Here is a 22,982-nt window from a genome sequence, read left to right on the forward strand (position 1 = left end):
ATAACTAAGAGGAAAGTGGAAGAGAAATTGTTGAAGATAACATCCCCCCATGGGATGAATGGGATCTATCCAATTAAAGGAAGTGCCAAAGAGATAAGCAAATCCTTAGCCATAATTATGAGAGCATGTCTGGATTTAGAGTGAGGTCCCTACGGACCGGGGATGGACAAATCAGTCCCCAATTCACGAAGGGGGGGGGGGATCAAATGGTGACATGAGAAATTACAGACCAGTTAGTCTAACTTGTGTTCCAGGGAAAATAGTGGTCACCAGTTAAAGAAATAATGCAGGGTCAGCCTTGTCTGACCAATCTGATTTGATACTATGGTGCAGTAACAAAGGAATTGGATGCAAAAAATAATTTTGCTATCATATACTTGAATTTCAGGAAAGCTTTTGATACTGTTGCACATAAATGACTGCTGTACAAGTTGGAGCAGTATGGCATTAAAGAAAAGTTACTGCTATGGATAAAGGAATGGTTGAGGTGGAGAAGACAGAGTGGAGTCCCAGTATTCAAGTGCTGGGCCCAATGTTGTCTTCTATACCAGGCTTAATGTTTAAGTTTGCAGATAATACAGAAGTTGGCAGGGTAATTAATGACAGCCCTGCAATTATCTAAAAAGCACTGCTACTGCAATAATCTAGAAAAATTAGGCAGATGAGCTGAGAAATGGCAGTTGAAGTTTAACATTGACAAATGCAAGGTACTGTGCATATTGGTAGCAGTAATCCCAGATTAATGTGCCAACTGTGTGCTATTACACTCAGAGGTGAAAATGAAAAAACGATCTGGCAGTAATTGTCAGGTGCCGGGACAGCTTGGAGTTTTGGCAATATGGATATACAGAAACTTTGCTAGCAGTAGTAAGAAGATGACTATCCCACTGTACAAGACAATCGGATAATCATCTCCATACTGCAAGCATCTTATAAAGAAATAAATGTCACTTTGATGCATAGATTCTTAAATGTGATTGTAGAAGCACCAGATTATTTTCTTAATATTTCTGGATTGTAAAGTGTTTTTTTTTTTTTTTTTTTTTTGGTAAAATGTGCCAGATTTTAAAGTATTCAAAATTCAAAGTTCCAGATTTTGCAGAGTTTTTTCTATATTTTATATATAAAACTTGGTTAATCCATCAAATAGGTTTAGTGAAAACAAATGGACTAAGTGTGTGAAGTGGCCATATGTTAATATAGCCAGTTCACCAGCAACACCTCCACATTTCTGATCGAAGTCTTATTTTAATGATAAATAAGCTCTCAAATACTGCTTTAAATGTATTATGGATCAGAGTTATGGTTGTTGATATCTTATTCATATTAACATCTTATTCACATTCATATTTTCCTTCTACTCGTCAGGGCCCACCCTAAAATCGGGCTCCAGTCTAGTCTATCCATATTGCTCCAGCTCTTAAAACCATTTTAATTCATCTCTTATAGCAGCCTCCAAATTATCCCCTAAAGTTTGGGGAAATCCATCCTCAGTAAAACCTCACTAATTTGGACCTTTTATATTTCACAGTCTGTTTTCAAAAGAAGTAAAAGTGTTCAAAAAGAAATATTTAACTGCAAATGAAAAATATTAATATTTTTATTTTGCAGTTAAATATTTATTTTTGAACACTTTTACTTACCGTACAGCGTATGGGTTGAAGGTTGAGAAAGCAAACATAAGATACTTGTTGACATTATACTTTCATTTCTGCAGGTTGCAATTTTCAGGAAAAACATGTGAAGGAAGGTTGTTCCAGAAAACAAGGGATAAATAAGGAGGAAGAAAAGTTTGTTCTGTGAGTGTCAAGTTAGACAGTAAATGGATGCTGACTGAATGTGGCACACATTGGGACTGGTTTGAGAGAGAGAGAGAGAGAGAGAGAGAGAGAGAGAGAGAGAGAGAGAGAGAGAGATGTAAATTTAGAACAGTGCTGTGGAAATATCTATAGAAAAGGCATGCCGCAAAAACAGAAAGTCTATGAGACAGAGATGGAGAGACTGTGTAAGTGACAGATCATTTAATTAACCTGTTTGCCGTCTTCTGAAGAGTCTAGAAATCTGAGAGCAGGGTCAGCTCGTTTGGCAGGCACAGCGGAACTGCAGCACCCCCAGCTTTTTAAATTTAAATATAGTCAACAGAGTTCTATGAAATTTTGGATGCAATGCAATGAATATTTTTATTAACAGGTCCTGCATATAGTATACTCATCCTGTATTTCCGATAATCAAAATAAATAAAAATAAAATAAAAAAATTAATTACTTTATTTAATACAAGTATTAAACAGAATTCAGGCCATCCAGCCTGAGTTCTGTTTAATACTTGTAGCCTAAGGCATCTAGTTCATGGGTAAACAACTATTTCCAATAATCATTTCAATAATAATTTTTTTTTTTTTTTTTTGGTAGTTGTTGGCGCATTGGCTTCTGTGGGCATAATGCACCTCCCAAGGTTTTTGCAGTACTTTGATCCAAGCCCGAGGTGGGATTTGAACCCACAATCTTTGGGTTGCCAGGGAGGCACTTTACCCACTCACCCAGCTAGCTCGGTCGGCAATAAATTAATAAAAATATGAAATCGTTTTCAACTTTGAAGTTTAACCATAGGCCGAACTGTGCGCTAGACAGTTCCACATTTTGCTCCCAATAGTTCAGTCAATGCCTGGTTGGTGGGTTACCAATATGCATTTTTTAGAGGTGACAAATGAGTCAAAGGAACTGCAGAGCATTTTATTTTTAAATAAAATTTCAAGATTACACAAGCCTTTTTTTTTTTAATAAGTGTCCAGTTAATGTTTTGTAGAATTTTTAACTTGATCATTATTACTATCTATATCTACATGTCTTATAACCAAGGCAATTTAATGTAGCTATTGGGCAAGGCTCAAGGGGTAGAATTTTTTTCAGCCTGGACTGTACTTGTTAACAGGAGAGATTGCTTCTACAGGGATGGGATACACTTAAATAGAAAGGGTGCAAGAATATTTGCTGATGCTACCGAGGCAGTGTTAGGTGGGTCGGAAAACTGCTAGCTTGGGGGGAGACAAAGACTAATAGATTAACAGTAGCCACTGGCAGAGGTGAAAGAGATTCTTGCACTGCTTCTATTGGAATGAGCAGAAGCCTGAAAAACAAGACGCACGGTATTTCAGAGACTGCTGGAAGTCATTGCGGTACAAGTAAACACATGGGTTGTGTTAGGGTAGCTAAGAATAGAAACAGGTGCATGCATACTTGCATGTACACCAATGCTAGGAGTTTAGTAAATAAAATTGATGAATTTGAGGTATTGCTCAAAACATCAAAGGCAGATATTGTTGGGATATCAGAGACGTGGTGTCACACAGATATAAGGAATGCAGAACTGGAATTTGGGGAGTACAATGTCTACAGAAAGGATAGACAGGATAGGAAGGGAGGAGGGGGTTATGCTATTAGTTAAGAAACACAAAACCCAAGAAAGTGAAGCCAGTTGACATCGATGGACAGGGCAGTGTCGAGTCAGTTTGGTGTGACATAAGCATAGGTAAATCAAAATTTGAGAGTAGGAGTGTGCTATAGGCCTAATGACTCTGATGAGTATAATAAGATATTGTACAGGGAAATAGAATGGGCCAGTAAATCAGAGAGTGTTATAATGAGGAATTTTAATTTCCCAGATATTGACTGAAATTTGTGAGTTGGTCACTCACACATTAGCAAGGCTTTTGGGGATTTATTGGATGATTGTTTTCTACTCCAGCATGTTCGGGAGGCAACTAGCGGAAGTAATACTCTTGATCTGATTATCAGTAGTGATTCTTCATGCATTAAGAATCTGCAGATAAAGGAACCACTAGGTGGCAGTGATCACAGTGTGCTGAAGTGGGATTTACTCAAGGAGGTAACTCCTTGAGTAAATCCCACTTCCATTACAGTCTCAGATCATCACAGTTGCCTTTCGTAAAGGCGACTGTGATGGTCTGAGACAGTATTTAAATTCTACACAGTGGGAACAACTGATGATGTTACCAACAGCAAATTCAAAATGGGAAGCATTCAAGGAACTAATCTTGGAAGCTACCAGGCTTTACATACCAACTAAGAAATATTGTTCAAGGTTCAGGCCTAAATGGTTGTCAGATGAACTAATGAGACATATGGCAGAGAAGAAAAATGCATGGGATACATACAAATTAATGGGTGACATGGAAGCCTATGATAGATATAAGTTGGTCTGTAACCAAGTCACAAAGGAGATTAGGCAGGCAAAGGCAGATTATGAGAAATCCTTGGCAAAGGATGCAAAGAAAAACAGAAAAGAGTTCTTTACCTATTTAAACTCAAGAAGGAAAGGGATGAATCAGATTGGTCCACTGGATGTTGATGGTTCAACAATTGAGGAACCTGCTCAGGTGGCTAACAATATAAATAAGTATTTTGCATCTACATTCACACATGAGGAGTTATTCAGGAAAGGGAAATGTCATAGGTGAAGTAAACATTGGCAGTGAACTAGATGATTTTCTAATAACTGAGAGGAAAGTGGAGGAGAAATTGTTGAGGATAAACGTAAAAAAGGCACCCGGGGTGGATGGGATCTATCCAGTTATATTAAAGGAGGCAGCAAAGGAAGTAAGCAAACCCCTAGCCATAATTATGAGAGCTTCTTTGGACTCAGGGGGGTATCCATAGACTGGAGATGGTCAAATGTAACCCCAATTCACAAAGGAGGATCAAAGGCTGACACAAGTAATTATAGACCTGTTAGTTTAACTTCGGTTCCAGGAAAATTAATGGAGGCACTGGTTAAAGAAGCACTGCAGGATCATCTAGACAAGAATTCAGTTATAGCTCAGACACAGCATGGTTTTGTTAAGGGCAGGTCTTGTCTGACCAATTTGATTCGATACTATGATGTAGTCACAAAAGAACTGGATGCAGTGAATAACTTTGATATTATATATTTGGATCTTAGAAAGGCTTTTGATACTGTTGCGCATGGAAGACTGCTGCACAAATTGGAGCAGTGTGGCATTGGAGGCAAATTGCTGCTATGGATAAAGGGATGGTTGAGTGGCAGAAGACAGAGAGTGGTAATCAATGGACACTGCTCAACGTGGACTAATGTTATTAGTGGAGTTCCTCAGGGTTCAGTGTTGGGTCCATTGTTGATTTCTGTATTTATAAATGATATTGATGATGGTATATCAAGCTTAATGTCCAAGTTTGCAGACGATACAAAGGTTGGTAGGATTGTTAAGGACTCGACTGATGCTATGCTGCTGCAACAGGATCTGGAAAGGTTGAGCAGATGGGCTGAGAGGTGGCAAATGAAGTTTAACATTGACAAATGTAAAGTACTACACATGGGAAACAGCAACCCCAGAGCAACGTATCAACTCTGTGGTACTACACTGACAGTGGTAGAGAATGAAAGGGACTTGGGGGTGGTTGTGCAGGCAGATATGAAGTTCTCTGAGCAGTGCAGACGGGCTGCAAGAGTAGCTCATGGAGTATTGTCAATGATATACAGGAATTTTTCCAGCAGGGATAAGGAGGTGATTATTCCCTTGTATAGGGCAATGGTCAGGCCACACCTAGAGTACTGTATACAGGTCTGGAGGCCTCATTTCAAGAAGGATGTAGAGCTGCTGGAACGAGTACAGAGAAGGGCAACAAGATTAGTGAATGGAACAAAGGGTTGCTCTTACGAAGAAAGGCTTAAGCTTTGCAAATTACAGAGTCTGGACACTAGGCATCGGCGAGGTGATCTGATAGAGGTGTATAAGGCTTTGAATGGCTTGAGCATGCTCAATATGGGATTCTTCCTCTTGCTCAGAATAATCATCTGAGAGGGAATAAATTGAAATTGAGGAAGGACGGATGTCGGATAGATGGCACTAATGATATTAAGAGTAGGAGACCGGCGGAATTACTTAGCAAGTACAGGTCACTGTTGAAAAAAAGCCGTGAATTAGGGTTGAATTTGAAAGTGTCTGCAATTCTGCCCAGACACGATAGGAGGGAGTATATGATGAGAGCCTTGTCGATCAATTCGGCCCTGAAGGGATTGTGCAAGGCTCAAGGGGTAGAATTTTTTTCAGCCTGGACTGTACTTGTTAACAGGAGAGATTGCTTCTACAGGGATGGGATACACTTAAATAGAAAGGGTGCAAAAACTTTTGCTGATGCTGTCGAGGCAGTGTTAGATAGGTCGGAAAACTGCTAGTTGGGGGGGATACAAGGACTAATAGATTAACAGTAGCCACTGGCAGAGGTGAAAGTGATTCTTGCACTGCTTCTATTGGAATGAGCCGAAGCCTGGAAAATAAGATGCAGGATATTTCAGAGACTGCTGGGAGTCATTGTGGTTCAAGTAAACACATGGGTTGTGTTAGGGTAGCTAAGAATAGAAACAGGTGCATGTATACCTGCGTGTACACCAATGCTAGGAGTTTGGTAAATAAATTTGATGAATTTGAGGTATTGCTCAAAACATTAAAGGCAGATATTATTGGGATATCAGAGAAGTGGTGTCACACAGATATAAGTAATGCGGAACTGGAATTTGGGGAATACAATGTGTATAGAAAGGATAGACAGGACAGGAGGGGTTATGCTATTAGTTAAGAAACACATAAAGTCCAAGGAAGTGAAGCCAGTCAACATCGATGGACAGGGCAGTGTCGAGTCAGTTTGGTGTGACATAAGCATAGGGAAATCAAAATTGAGAGTAGGAGTGTGCTATAGGCCTAATGACTCTGATGAGTATAATAAGATATTGTACAGGGAAATAGAGTGGGCCAGTAAATCAGAGAGTCTTATAATGGGGGATTTTAATTTCCCAGATATTGACTGGAATTTGTGGGTTGGTCACTCGCACACTAGCAAGGCTTTTGTGGATTTATTGGATGATTGTTTTCTACATCAGCATGTTTGTGAGGCAACAAGAGGGAGCAATACTCTTGATCTGATTATCAGTAGTGATTCTTCATGCATTAAGAATCTGCAGATAAATGAACCACTAGGTGGCAGTGATCACAGTGTGTTGAAGTGGGATTTACTCAAGGAGGTAACTACCATGAGAGGTAAAGGGTAGGGTTTTTGTTTTCGTAAAGGTGACTATGATGGTCTGAGACAGTATTTAAATTCTATACAGTGGGACCAACTGATGATGTTACCAACAGCAAACTCAAAATGGGAAGCATTCAGGGAACTAATCTTGGAGGCTACCAGGATTTACATACCAACTAAGAAATATTATTCAAGGTTTAGGCCTAAATGGTTGTCAGATGAACTAATGAGACATGTGGCAGAGAAGAAAAATGCATGGGATACATACAAATTAATGGGTGACATGGAAGCCTATGATAGATATAAGTTGGTCTGTAACCAAGTCACAAAGGAGATTAGGCAGGTGAAGGCAGACTACGAAAAATCCTTGGCAAAGGATGCAAAGAAAAATAGAAAAGAGTTCTTTACATATTTAAACTCAAGAAGGAAAGGGATGAATCAGATTGGTCCACTGGATATTGATGGTTCAACAGTTGAGGATCCTGCTCAGGTGGCTAACAATCTAAACGAGTATTTTGCATCTACATTCACGCATGAGGAGTTATTCAGGAAAGAGAATGATGTAGGTAAAGTAAACATTGGCAGTGAGCTGGATGATTTTGTAATAAATGAGAGGAAAGTGGAGGAGAGATTGTTGAGGATAAACATAAAAAAGGCACCTGGGGTGGATGGGATCTATCCAGTTATATTAAAGGAGGCAGCAAAGGAAGTAAGCAAACCCCTAGCCATAATTATGAGAGCTTCTTTGGACTCAGGGGAGGTACCCATAGACTGGAGATGTGCAAATGTAACCCCAATTCACAAAGGAGGATCAAAGGCTGACACAAGTAATTATAGACCTGTGAGCTTAACATCTGTTCCAGGAAAATTAATGGGGGCACTGGTTAAAGAAGCACTGCAGGATCATCTAGACAAGAATTCAGTTGTAGCTCAGACGCAGCATGGTTTTGTTAAGGGCAGGTCTTGCCTGACCAATTTGATTGGATACTATGATGTAGTCACAAAAGAACTGGATGCAGGGAGTAACTTTGATATTATATATTTGGATCTTAGAAAGGCTTTTGATACTGGTGCACATGGAAGACTGCTGCACAAATTGGAGCAGTGTGGCATTGGAGGCAAATTGCTGCTATGGATAAGGGGATGGTTGAGTGGCAGAAGACAGAGAGTGGTAATCAATGGACACTGCTCAACGTGGACTAATGTTATTAGTGGAGTTCCTCAGGGTTCTGTGTTGGGTCCGTTGTTGTTTTCAGTGTTTATGAATGATATTGATGATGGGATATCAAGTTTAATGTCCAAGTTTGCAGATGATACAAAGGTTAGCAGGGTTGTTAAGGACACTACTGACGCTATGCTGCTGCAACAGGATCTGGAAAGGTTGAACAGATGGGCTGAGAGGTGGCAAATGAAGTTTAACATTGACAAGTGTAAAGTACTACATATGGGAAACAGTAACCCCAGAGCAACATATCAACTCTGTGGTACTACACTGACAGTGGTGGAGAATGAAAAGGACCTGGGGGTAATTGTGCAGGCAGATATGAAGTTCTCTGAGCAGTGCAGATGGGCTGCAAGAGTAGCTCATGGCGTCTTGTCAATGATATACAGGAATTTTTCTAGCAGGGATAAGGAGGTGATTATTCCCTTGTATAAGGCAATGGTTAAGCCACATCTTGAGTACTGTATACAGGTCTGGAGGCCTCATTTCAAGAAGGATGTAGAGCTGCTGGAACGGGTACAGAGAAGGGCAACAAGATTAGTGAATCGAACAAAGGGTTGCTCTTACGAAGAAAGGCTTAAGTTTTGCAAATTACAGAGTCTGGAGACTAGGCACCGGCGAGGTGATCTGATAGAGGTGTATAAGGCTTTGAATGGTTTGAGCATGCTCAATGCCAATGGGATTCTTCATCTTGCTCAGAATAATCACCTCAGAGGGCATAAACTCAAATTGAGGAAGGACGGATGTCGGATAGATGTGCGGAAATTTGCCTTTGGCCAGCGGGTGGTTGGTTGGTGGAACCGACTTCCATCATTTGTTGTTGAAGTTGATAGCCTAAACAAATTTAAAGCTCAACTGGACAGGTATTTCGAACGAACGGAGGGGTGAAATGGGAGTGGTGTGTTTTTTTTTTGGCTGATGCTGAATAAGCTTGCTTTCTTGCATCATATGCCTCTACTAATGCTAATGCTAATATGGGATTCTTCCTCTTGCTCAGAATAATCATCTGAGAGGGAATAAATTGAAATTGAGGAAGGACGGATGTCGGATAGATGTGCGGAAATTTGCCTTTAGCCAGCGGGCAGTTGGTTTGTGGAATAGATTTCCATCACTTGTTGTTGAAGTTGATAGCCTAAACAAATTTAAGGCTCAGCTGGACAGGTATTTCGAATGAACGGAGGGGTGAAATGGGAGTAGTGGTTGTGTTTTTCTTTTTTTTTTTTTTTTGGCTGATGATGAATAAGCTTGCTTTCTTGCATCATATGCCTCTACTAATGCTAATACCCACATACATCACAGTCACGAGCTGCCAATGGTGTGGATGCACCAAAGTCTCTTTCAGGCTTTTAGACTCCATTCTCAGGCACCACCTGACGATGTAACAATATTCCATGGTAGGACAGATTTGAGATTTGTATAGAGTACAAAGGGTACTAGGAAAGTTTTGCAATACAGCTTTGTTTATTTAATTTTTTCAAAGTAATTTCCTCTACATTCAATACACCTCTCCATCCTCCGAAACCAATCTTTAAACCAGTTCTGCCAAGTTTCACTAGGGATTAAAGCACACTCGTTGTCCCAAGCCCATAGAAGGTCCTCATCACTGGGAAACCGCCTCCCTTTTAGCTTCATTTTCACATGCGGGAACAGTGCAAAGTCGCAGGGAGCAAGGTCTGGACTGTAGGGAGGGTGCTCGAGAAGTTTCAGTCCTGTCGTAGTCAAATATTCAGTGCAGGCTTTGGCGCGGTGAGCTGGAGCACTATCGTGATCGAGGTACCAGGTGTCCATTCTTGACTTTGGCCGCAGGTTCTTCATAGATCCAATGACTTTAGGCAGGCATTGTTCAGTATACCACTTAGCTGTGACTGTCTTCTGCGTGTCCAAAACGACACGTTTCCACAATTCCACTCGATTTGAAAAATACAGCTATCATTTTCTTCTTTACAGATCGGGATTTTCTGACAATTACGGGTGTGTCGTCATCATCAAAGACCCAAACTTTGTTTTGGCGCTTGGTCGGCAGATTGTAATAGTACAGCCAAGTCTCATCACCTGTCACGATGTTGTTCACATACCGAGATTGTCCCTTATCAAACATTTTTAACATCTCCCGGCACCAAGTCACACGTCGTGTCATCTGCTCTTCAGTCAGTTGATGCGGCACCCAGAGAGAACAAAGTTTCTTCATGTGCAAATGATCTTGCAGAATCGAACGAATTGCTGGTGCATTTAGGCCCAAAGTATCCTCTATCTGTTGGTAGGTCACTCGCCTGTTTTCGTCAAGCATTTTCCTCACAGCAGTAACATTTTCCTCCGTAACTGACGTTCGTGGCCTTCCCGGCCTCTCAGAATCCTCCAGAGTGAAATTTCCCCTTTGGAATTCTCTATACCACCTGAATATCGTTGTACGATGTGGACAATCATCATCTAGTGCAAGAGTCATTTCTTCCAAGCACTGGTCTATGGTTAAACCACGCACGAATACCGCAAAACTGTGCTTATCTCATTTCGTGACCACGATGCCATCGCAAGCACTTTACACTCTCACTACTAATGAATAACTGAGCCCATCGACTTGGCGCGGCGGCTACTATGCACGTATAAACATGTCTCAACATGCAGCTTCCTGTGATTCATTGTTGCGTCATATTGCAAAACTTTCCTAGTACCCTTTGTAAGTACTTGTTTAGAAGAAAAGTAACACTGAGAGCAAAACTGAAAACCCAATTTTTTAGATGAAGAGGAAGCAATATTTGTGATGTGCTTATGCCAAAAGAGACTGGAAGTCACGGTAATCCCCAATAGGGAACACCAGCACGTGTCTTCTAACTTTTCCATTAGTGGAAGAGTTAGAAGACAGAGCCATCTACCATCACCTGCAGTGAGCTATCAGAGAGAAAACTTGATAACCAATTGCAAAAAACAGTTGGCAATCCATAAGATGGAAGCTTGTTTAGAAGACCTTTATGTCAAACACAATTAAAAGCCTTAGAAATGTCAAGAGCAACTGTCTTATTAGTGATAGGCATAATTAAATGATTAATTGATTATTTCAACTGATTACATGCAAATTAGTTGATTATGAAATCTACAACAATAGTGACCAAATGGAACTATTGTCCAGGAGTCTATAAAAGAACAGAACTATTGGCCAAGTGCTAACAGCACTTTGTCTAATTCTGATAACATCAGATTGGTTCCCTCCACTGTGCGTGCACAGTTTTTTTTTAATGTTTGTTTTATGTTATGGCTTCTCTCCCCCCCCCCCTTTTTTTGGCAGTGTAAAAGCTACATCCACTCAAACAAGTAACTTTGTTGCTTGGCTGACTGGATTGCAAAATGTTATTAGTCATGTTATCCCAGTAGCTTTCTGAAGGGTAAGGGATTCACGGCCGACATTTCTTCCTCTTATTTTTTTTTTCTTTCTTTTTTTCCCCTGCTTATTAATTTCACTATTTAGACCAGCTTATCAGATAGTTCTGGTCCTGTTATCTTTGTAACTGGAAAAATTTGTATTTTGATTTTAACCATAATGGATAATATTACTTTTCTTCTGCATTTTTAATTTTATTTATTTACTTTGCCAATTCTGTTTCTACTGCTTGGATTTCCACAAATTTAGGCATAGTTTTCAATAAAAACATGCAAACAGTCTCTTCAAACTTTAAAATTATTATCTTTTTTTTTTTTTTTTTTGTGGTCATAAATTATTCCTGGCCTTTTCCCTGTTTCTCAATCAAAATTATTTATTCACGATCTCTATACCTGTCCTGCTGTAACATTGCTACCTTTTTCGTAAAATAATTTGGTATTACTATTATTTTTTTAAATTTGATACATACATATATACAGTGCTTTTTTTGTAAAAAAAAATAGGTGCCGGTACTCATTCTTTGCTATTAGGAAAAATTTTAAATTAAAAGGATATGAAAAGTACTCTAAAAATTTTTTTTCCTGATATTGTTACTTTCGTAGTAATGCTTTTGGAATAAGAACAATAAATTTAGTATATTAACACAGTTTATTAAGTATAAAGTAATTATTCAAGTATATATAGAAAAATAAGTAAAATGTGAATAAAATAAATAAATAAATCGGTCAACTACTGAGTGCCGGGCGCTAAGGATGACACGAATGGTCATTAGTGTAGTATCTCAAATAGAGAGCGTTATGGTAACTGAAAAGTTTCTAGTACCCCGGCTTGGCCTAAAACTTAGGAAATAACGAAAACATTGTCTATTTGAGTCTTTTCAGTTGTTGTTGTTGCGAATGCCAAGGGTGGGAGAAGCGATTAAAGTCTCAGAGGAGAAGTGACTGGCAGGTGAGGACCGTGCAAGACTCCGTGCAGGTGCCTCTCCACCACCACTGCCTCAACACTGGCTCTCTGAGTATCTCCTTGCCGGGACAACTCCAGCTTTGAAAATTGTTAAAAAATACTTCTAGTTGCAAAATTTAGAAATGACCTTTACAGAATTATTAACTAACTATTTAGAAACCTTTTTGTCACCAAAAGGAGAGTTACTTAGTATAAAGAAGCCTGATATCGAAGTGCAATAAAAAATAGGTTTTTTAATTTTAACACATTTATAATTCATCATTTAATTATAAATGATAGATTTCAATCGGAGTAGTTTTCCCTTGATAAGCATCGAATAAAGCAGAGCTAATGTGATTTTTAAATTTTTAGCTCTGTTAGCGGCGGAAATAGAGAGGGGGACATAAACTGCTCACATTTTCCTGTCTGGCGCTGCCATTTTTAATTTTAAAATTATATTTTAAATACACTTGTTGAGCTCTTTCCAATGGTGTAGCTACAGGTTGTCGACAACATTTTTATCCCCCCCACATTTTAACCCCCCTCCATTTCTCAGACAAATTTTTATCAACAATAATCAAGTGGGCATTATGTTGGCCCACTTGATGTGCAAACCCATGCAAAATTTCTAGTCAATAGGTTGAGTGGTTCCAGAGATACAATGCTGTTATAGACGGACAGACAACCGAGTGACATTTTAAGGGTCCTTCGTTAGACTATGGCTCCTAAAAATAATAAGTAAATATAATTTTATAATAAAGCTTTTGTAGAATATTCCAAATTTTTATTAAGTTTTCATCCAACACCCTATGCCGACTTCTTTTCTTCCTCTTTGTGTGTGTGTCGGTTGCTGAATGACGTTTCTGAAGCAGCCACGAATAGACATATTTTGCTGAATCGAAGCGGGTCAGCGGTGGGCATACAATTTTTAGAAACAGCAGTGAAGTATTACTTTGTTTTTTTCATCAACGAAGCTCTGATTGGGTTGACAATCAGATTCATTTGTGAAAATCCTCATTCACATTCACTCGATGAAATTGGTATCATACTCAGAGCATCCATCAAATTCTTCAATTCTTCCGAAACCATCTTTTCAATTACCCCCGAAATCCACGAATTGCATTTAACTGTAACCTAATTGACAATTTTCTAACTTCATTTTTACCAAATGCCAACAATTCATGCTTAGAAGGTTTAATACCTTCGTTGTCCTCGTTTTCCTTCTCTCATCATTGGTATTGTCACTAGTTCTTAAATTTGAATTTTTTTTTTTGAAAATGTCAGTGTCATTCGGATATTCAGGTACTGTGACCATGTAAACAGAGATAGGGAAAATTTACGGAAAAATGTGGATAATGCACTTCCGTGAAACAACAGATGATTATTTGTTGGGGTAAAAGAAAATCAGGCTCTCCTAATTCTCGAACGGGGTGCTCACGGTTGATTCACGAAGGTGTCCAACCTACAGCCCGCCTCGAAAGTGAACTAAAACAGCATTTTAAATTTTGTTAATTATCAAAAAAAATCTCATTAAATGGTTTGTTCAGTAAATGTAATTGTGTATTGCACTTAATAAAATTTTCGAATATTTTCAATTTTACTTTTACAATCAACAAGATATGGAAAATGTAACACAGTAAAGAAATCTAACTTTGAATTTTTTTGAATATGGCCCCTGTACGGGAAAGGTTTGGACACCACTGCAGTGGAAGGTGGACCAGAGTCCATTGGGAATACCCCTTGATCTGCTCACTGTTGACCAGCGTGACTTCTCCATATGTGGGACAGGTGGTCGGATAGGTTTTACCAGGTACAGCTAAGTTGTAGAATGGTAATCCCTTTAGCTTTCTTAATTCGTGCAGCAGCACTAATTGCCTGAAGGCCAGAAATGCAAACAGTGCATACAGAGTTAATTCCCTCCTAATCCGTTCGCTATATGAAAATTTTCTCGCTCAACGGAAACTATTCTAAATGTAACTTCCAAGGGGAATTCAAAATAATTAAATAGAGGTCCGACTGAGTAATTTAGAATTATGAAAATGGTTATACAGTTTTATGTAGAAAATATCTTAACAATAGACAGTGAAAAATGTAAATTTAGTTAAATAATTTTAACCTTATTTGAATAGTAGATAAATGTGAAAAAAATTTACGGAATATTGCAAATTTCAAAGTGCACTGCATCCAAATGTCACACGTCACTGTTGGCGCCTCCGTAGCCAGGTGGGAAGGAGCAACAGTGCGTAGCACATGCTTCTTGTTTAGACCGGGGTTCGAGCCCGTCACCCGGAGCAATATGGCCTTAGTTGCTAATGTTCCTAAAAAAACCAAACAACAACAACATCAACAGTTTTTAAAATCTTGACCAAATACTAAAATATGCATAGCAGTATTACTTCTACAAGCACACCATCAATTCTATTAAAAAAATATATAAAAAATTAAGTAATCAGATTCCATGAAAAATTCTAGTAGTAATACTGTCAAGTATTACTGCTAGCCTGCCAGAAACAATTACCGTTTCAAATTAAAAAAAAAAAATTTTTTTTTGGAAGCAGTAATTATATTTTAATGAAAAATGAGCTATTGCAATATCAGAATACTTTTCTTATGTATGATGATTCACACATGACACAGTAAATAAGAATAAAAAGGGAATGACTGGAAAATAGGGAATTCCCAGGAATAAAAATGCACCTAGTAATAACAGCCATATGTACCAACTACTACATATGGCTGTTTTTGGAATTAGTTACTTGATGCCATCAAAATGAATTTTATTACCCCAATTGGAAGTTTTATTATTTAAACAATTATAAGTTAGACTGATAAGTGATTATTTGTGTGTAACTTATAAACCTGGTGTTTGTACAACTTTACGTTTATGGTTTTGTGAAACTCTGTTAAACAATAAAGTACCTTGGTACAGTTAAAGTTAAAAACTAGTTCAGCTAGAAAATTTGTTCTTTCTTGGGAGGTGGATTTAATGACAGTTTGGAGATCCAACAAAAAATCAATATAAGTACTGCAAGGGATAATGAAATGGAGGTTGCAGAAGTGGATAACCTTGGAACTTAGGAATTTGTTATTTAGGGTAACTCTGAGTAACAAATTTACATGCAGATATATAATAAATGATAATAATTCATAACACTTAAATATAAAGTTCAAAAGGGCTATTTTTTTGTGTTTGAGTTTAATGCTTCAGTTCCAATAAATAAGTTCCATTAACTGCAATATTCAAGATGCATAAACTAGAGCTATCAGTATACAAAAAATACACAATAAAACAATATAAAAAATAATTTACCTGAATGTTATCTTGTTCTGCTGTTTTAAATGACTTCATTTCAGCTAGTGATCCTTTATATTCATTGCCTTTTCTCTGTATCCTTTTCATTTCATTAACAGCCAGTTTAAAAGAGGGATCTGGTAATAAAAAGTTTTATGCTAATATAAAATGATAAAATCAAAAATATATTCTTTAGAAATATATGTTTGGATGCACATGCACAAGATATGCATTTATGTACACATTAAAATAACAAGCATAATTTGTCAAATAAACTTGTCATTCTAAGGCTGTACAATAATCAATCAAAAATTAAAATAAAACAACTAAATTAGCCTGTAAAGATCATTATTTGTATCAGTGGAAAAATTTTTCCTTTCATTTTCTATCATGGAAGCAATCATAAGAGTAAAAATCTAAGCTGGAACAAAGAAGATGCAATGTCTGATTGATCATGCTGAAGTTATTTTTCAAACCATACTCTTGTAAACAAAAGTACAAAAGTGACCCTTGGAAGTCACTATGGAAATATCTGTTTTTTGCTCGTGCAGCAGACAAGGACACAAAGCAAACATACAAGAATGGAAAAATATCTGGCAAGGAAGAAATTTTATTCTTTGATTATTCTACAGCTAGATTATGCATAATTTCTTCAATTTCAAGATATCACCAAGGAAGTTGGATTAGTGATAATGGTAAAATAGAAAGTGAGTGAGTAAATGAGGAGAAAAAAAGACAGAAAATATACAGATTATGACTAAGGGCAAAACTTAAAGGGTAAAATACACTGAAAGGACAGAATTCATGGGATACTTGGTTCCTGGGTAACGCGACACTGTCACCCCTCTCGCTAGTGGATGAACCCACTGCTTTGCAGGTATATAGGTACACTGCATTCACTTAGACAGTAATTCGATGTCAGTATGGATAAATGTCATGAGTTAACTGACTTTGAAAGAGGGATGATATTGAGTGCCTGACTTATAGGTCACTCTATCGTAGAAGTGGTATAGAAATTGGACTATCCCATTTGACAGTATCAAGAGTATATCGGGAATATGCCATTTCCGGAATAACATCTCATCATGGATACTGCTGTGGGCAGAGAAAGGTGGTGGATGAAAGTGGCCATCGATGTCTGATGCATTGTTTCAGCCAACCGGAGAGCGACAGTGGCACAAATCACCGCAGACTTCAATGAGGAAGGTGCCAGAAATGTTTCCATCAAGACCATCAGGCAATCATTAGCTGCAATAGGTATGGGAGCCGCTGACCCACCAGAGTTCCACTGCTAACACAACAACTCTGCACCTCAACCGGGCAAAAGAACATTGGTACTGGACCTTGGATGATTGGAGACAGGTCTCTTGGTGCAATGAGTCCCGGTTACAGTTATTTTGAGAGGATGGGAGGGTGTGTATCTGGCAGAAACCGCTATGCACCCGTCATGTCAACAAGGAACTGTTAAGGCAGGTGGACGGTCGGTAATGGTCTGCAGAGTGTTCAACTGGCACACGTTGGTATGTCTAGATGCATCTCTGAATGGTCCAGGTTACGTGTCCATCCTTGCAGACCATCTACATCCCTTCATGGTCATTGTGCACCCATAGGACAATGCACTTCCCCGCAGAGCCGTGGTGACTAGAACATGGTTCAAAGAGCATTCCGCAGATTTTGCCACCATGGAATGACCTCCCTGTTCACAGACAGGAATCCTGTGGAGCATACTTGGGATGCTGTGGAAAGGTCTATTTGAGCTTTCGATCCCTCACCCAGGAATGCGATGGAATTATGGACAGTAGTGCACAATGTTGAATCCAGAGCATCCGCAGGGGTGGGGGGGTGAGTACATGTAGTATATGTGTATGTTTTTTATTATTATTTAATATTTACATGTATATGTTAAAAACAAATCTGTATATTTATATTTATGCATAAATATAAATTTATGCATAATATGCATTCAACTGTTGGCATTCATGGCGAGCAGGCGTGCCTATTGGAGCTCTATATAGCGACAGCAAAAAGAGGGGATTAGAGCAGGATTTCAACGGATTTCAAATTTATGCATAATGTGCATTCATGTTGGCATTCATGGTGAGCAGGCGTGCCTATTGGAGCTCTATATAGCGACAGCAAAAAGAGGGGATTAGAGCAGGATTTCAACGGTTTAGTATTCTGTAAAGTTTCTTTTGAAAAGTCCCCCCCCCCCCCCCCCGTAATAATTTGATTTTTTAAATATTATAAATATAATTTTTTGAAGGTTTCTTTTATTAATAATTAGTAAATTTTACAATGGTTATTACAGGATCTGCCTTGAACACTTCGTCAGAGGGAACCATGACTCATACCAATGGAGCAGTAGCACACGCTCTTTGAATAGACCGAGGTTCAAGCCACTGACTGTTAAATACGGTCAATCTGCTAACTCGCACTGGACCAGGGTGGCAGATTATGGTCCATTTTCCCTCAGCATGAATTGTTGAGGAGGCTTCCATCCTGCAGTGGGTTGATAATGGCTGAAGTTTATATGCAAAGAACAGAAGGGCAAATCAGATCAGACCCTTGTGTAATGGATGTGGAATAGTATTAGATACCCCAGCTGATGCTGTAGATGAACTCAACAGTTACTTTGCATCGATATTTACAGAAGAAAAACCGTGTGTCAATGAGATATTATGAGAGAAGTTGAAAAAAATGTAATTAATGATGTTGAAATTTCACATGTACACACGCATGTACATATGCATATATAATAAAAAGGTTATAAAATGTATTTTTTATAGGCTGTGACCGAACTGTCTTGTTTCCAGTATACAAAGGAAGAATTAGCCACAAGTAGACTCTTGTTGTGAAATACACAAATAAAGGGAATGCGAAAACGATAAAGCAAAACTGCAGACGATTGAATTAGTGGCTGAAGTAGACTCTCCTCTCTGCCCAGACATTTAGGCCTTCCCCCTGAAAGCTGTGGGACACTTTATAATTACAATAACATCTGTCAGTAACCAATTCAGGCAAACCTATTTGCAGCCTGTGATCTTGTTTGCGATATACAAACAAAGATTAGTTGCAAGTAGACTGTTTGTATGAAACACTATCAAGAGATGGTTTGTGTGAAAATAAAGGGAGCCTGAAAACCATAAAATGAAAATGCAAACACTTGAAATAGTGGCTTTTAGTTACAATTTGTGCAGCCAGAAATATTGCCCATTTAATTATTTTGAAAATTTCGTGTCTTTTGAATTTTAGTGATTTATTTTCACCGTTTACCACCTAACAAGTACCACACTTAGTTGTGTTTATTTGATAATTTATTGAATTCTTGTTTTATAAAATAAAAATTACTATTTTTCACTGGGGGGGGGGGGCTATTTATTCACCCCCTGGTGAAAAAGATGGATGGAAATACCTATGGAACACTTTTGTGAACTAGTGGACGCAATGCCTCGCTGTGTGACAGCTCTTATCCGGGCGAAAGGTAGGCCTACCTGTTACTAGGTTGGTATCCCATGATTTCTGTCCACTTAATGTACAGGAATCATGGGATACCTACCTACTAATTTTCCTGACATTCTTAACAGTAAACACAGAAGTTCGTTGCACACCTTGATCACCAAAAAGGAGACAAGATGCTTGCTATTTCACATAATAATTTTTCTTCTTGTGAAACCTCACAATTAGACATAATGGACTCAGAAAACAATGAACTGATTTCTCGTGAACAAATGAAATTGTTCAGCTTTGTTCTCATTACTGAAAGAACAACACAATATGTTACAAAAGCCACTCTTCCTATATCTGGCAGAAATTAAAGCTTGGAGCTGGAAATCTGTTGCTGTTTTGAATCAAATAAAATTATTAGTTTTTTTTTTTTTTTTTTTTTTTTTTTAAGCTGAAGCATCAAGGTATTCTTTGACGAATGCTTTGATGCATTCTTGTTTTCTATTGTTGAAAACAGGTTTTCTAATTTTGACAGGTTGTATATAACCATTTCATTTTCTGAAACACTGGCCAATGTTTCTTGACTATTGTCATTTGCATTATTTGCTTCTTTGGTCTTCATATTTCTCTGGTTTACTTAGTCTCTTTTGGAAAGGTTCATGCTGATAATCCTATTTTTGATTAACGTTCTGAATATGCTTGAAAGTGCCTTTTAACATTGTCCTGACTCTGGCAATTGCAAAGTATTCTGCGAACTATTTTTAATTTGGTCTATATACTTTTCAATTCATTATCATCTGATAGCAAACTCTCAATCATCTGCCCAATGAATGGAATTCGAAATGCAAAATTTGAACAGGTATGTCAATATACCTATATTTCCACTTCTGCTCTTCTTTAGATTAATGACCTCAACTCCTGTTGGCTACAAAGGGGGCATTTTGACCCCATTTCTTATATGCTATTTCTCTGCAATCATTTTAAAACCAATTTGTTCATACTGCTTTCCAAGATATTATTTTGTCACAGTTTATTAATTAAAACTTTGAGAACTCTATTGAATAAGGTGAAAATGTGTTAAAATATTGGCAATATCTTGAATATAATTTCAACTAAACTGTAAACAGGTTAAGTGAATAAGTGAAAACTTAGTCAGGCAGTCTTGGCAGACCACAATGAATTAAAGCTGAGCACTAGCCTGCAAATGTATATCAACCAAGTCAACCTGATACTAGCTCTTCATCTCAGAAATCACCACTGGGTAACTAATGGTATCATTCTTTTTTAAAATTTAAGTTCTGTTAAATTTTCAAAAAGAAAATTTCCTGTTTTTAGGGAAGAAATTATAAAAACAAATGCCAGAATCATTGCTTTGCATAATGTGTCTCTCTCTCTCTCTCTCTCTCTCTCTCTCTCTCTCTCTCTCTCTCTCTCTCTCTCACACACACAAACAATTGAGGTGTGGCTATTAGTTGAAGGGACTGCACACCAAGTTTCACCTGTGAAACAAAGACACAGCAGTTGACCCTGAACCTTTCCTCTGGCAAGGTTCAAGGTGAACTGGCACATTATCTGGCAAGTCATGTTACACCACATTCATTTGCTTTGCCGTGAGACGTGTTTTTTTTTAGTTTGTCAGAAGAAAAAAAAAAATAATAATAAAAAATCGTACTAGGTCTCTAAACATTGAGTTGCTGCCACTCTACTCTGAGACTGATAGTGTCACTGATGATGTAACAGCAGCAGCCGTTAAAAATGTCTTTACTGCAGGAACTCATTATGAAACTGGTACAGTAAAATAAATAAATAAATAAATAAAAAAGTATTGCTGCATCATTTTTATTGAAAAAATAATTTCAGTAGAATGAAATACAATGAATGGAATTTTCCATTGTAGTAGTGTACAATGAAATAATTCATATAAAATATATTATAATAACACTAAAATTATTGGTCTATGGTAACTGAAATAAGATATATAATTTTGACAGTTAAATGATTTTAATTTCCGAGTGAATACTCCATCGATTGTTGTTCCATTACATGTAGTATTTACTAAAGTATTTGACTTAATAAATTGAAGACATCTTTCATAAATTTACAAAACTTCTTTCCAGGCTCAGAATTTGATTCTAGATTGAAATCACCAGCGAGAATTATAAGTATACGACCCAGTGGCTCTTCCAATAATTTTGCACCTTGAAGGGAATACGGTATCAAATTCTTGTTTATGAATTTTTGAATTATATCTAATGACATCCCTGGAATGATGTATATGGCAATAATGAAAATAGATTTACTATTGAATTTGCACAAAGATCCACAAATGTCTCCATATGATATCGCTGTCACATTGCTGCTATTATGTTGTGCAAAGATATGTGGTGTCTGATGATAATTGAACCTTCACATTGATATATTGCAACCCCATCACTATGAACATCTGACCTTTTAAATTGAGTCACACACTGGAATGGTTTAAGTAATATATGTTCATCATTATCCAACCATGTTTCACTTAATATCAATATTTTGGATTGCTGTAAGATTGTGTCCGTTTCGATATCTCGAACATAGGCCCGTAAACTTTGTACGTTCATTGATGATATAGATATACCACTTTGTATGAAATCTTGCAGTTCATCCTGTAGAGATGGTAGCTTATTATTTTTCAAGCAACCTAGTTCAGCACAAAGTTCTATATTATTAGTTTTGTAGTTTTGCCATGGTGAAATGTGAAATCGTTGTGGGGATTTATAATAGATAAACTTTGCAATGAGGTCACTCGAGATGACGCCAAATATACATCGCCAAATATCATTGATGATATAGATATACCACTTTGTATGAAATCTTGCAGTTCATCCTGTAGAGATGGTAGCTTATTATTTTTCAAGCAACCTAGTTCAGCACAAAGTTCTATATTATTAGTAGTTTTGCTATGGTGAAATCGTTGTGGGGATTTATAATAGATAAACCTTGCAATGAGGTCACTTGAGATGATGCCAAATATACAAGTTGCTGTTGATGATCTTTCTCATAATTATATATAACTTTGTCGAAGGTCCCTCCTTGAGATTTACGTATAGTCAAAGCACAAACTAAAGCAAATTGTGTATGTCTACATGTTAATTTCCTATTGTTCTTGAATGGAATTGTAGTTGATCGTTTTATAATAGGTATGGATTGACTAGGTAAATGTTTATCTTTCACATATTGTTTATAACAAGATTGAAAGTTATGTCCTATTTTTGACTCAGGAAATTTCATCCATACGTGTTTAACTGTTTCGTCGTCCTCAAATTCGAAATATACTAAAGTACCGATTGCACCGTTTACCAATCCATCGACCAAATCTATATTTGTAGTAATCCTGTATGGTTTTCCTTTCAATAATGGTAGAATGTATGGAAGTCCTGCAGTTTCAGTCACTGACATTTTATGAATTTTATTTTGCATACTTGCTAATTGTTCTTCAGAATGATATCGGTGGTATAAATCTTGTGCAACCACTTCATGGGTTTCATCTGCAACAAAAGCATTTGTATTATACGCATTTACATCACTATTTCTTAAAAATAGTCGAATCCCTTGCAGACATAAATTAGTAGCATTGTCTTTGGTAACAAATCTCGATTCTATAATTTTAAG

General features: G+C 37.6%; 1 protein-coding gene across 1 annotated transcript in view; it reads right to left on the reverse strand.

Moving 5' to 3' along the window:
* LOC150084675 (uncharacterized) overlaps positions 1 to 22,982 on the reverse strand; it is a 284,941-nt gene that overhangs the window by 17,685 nt on the left and 244,274 nt on the right. The window contains exon 16 of the mRNA XM_090376319.1: positions 15,906 to 16,024. Within this exon, the coding sequence (XP_090232445.1) occupies positions 15,906 to 16,024 (119 nt within the window). The remainder of the gene's footprint in view (positions 1 to 15,905; positions 16,025 to 22,982) is intronic.

This window comes from Mastigoproctus giganteus, chromosome 6 (genome assembly GCF_048544385.1).
Source record: "Mastigoproctus giganteus isolate SK-2022 chromosome 6, ASM4854438v1, whole genome shotgun sequence".
Classification (NCBI taxonomy): Eukaryota; Metazoa; Arthropoda; class Arachnida; order Uropygi; family Thelyphonidae; genus Mastigoproctus; species Mastigoproctus giganteus.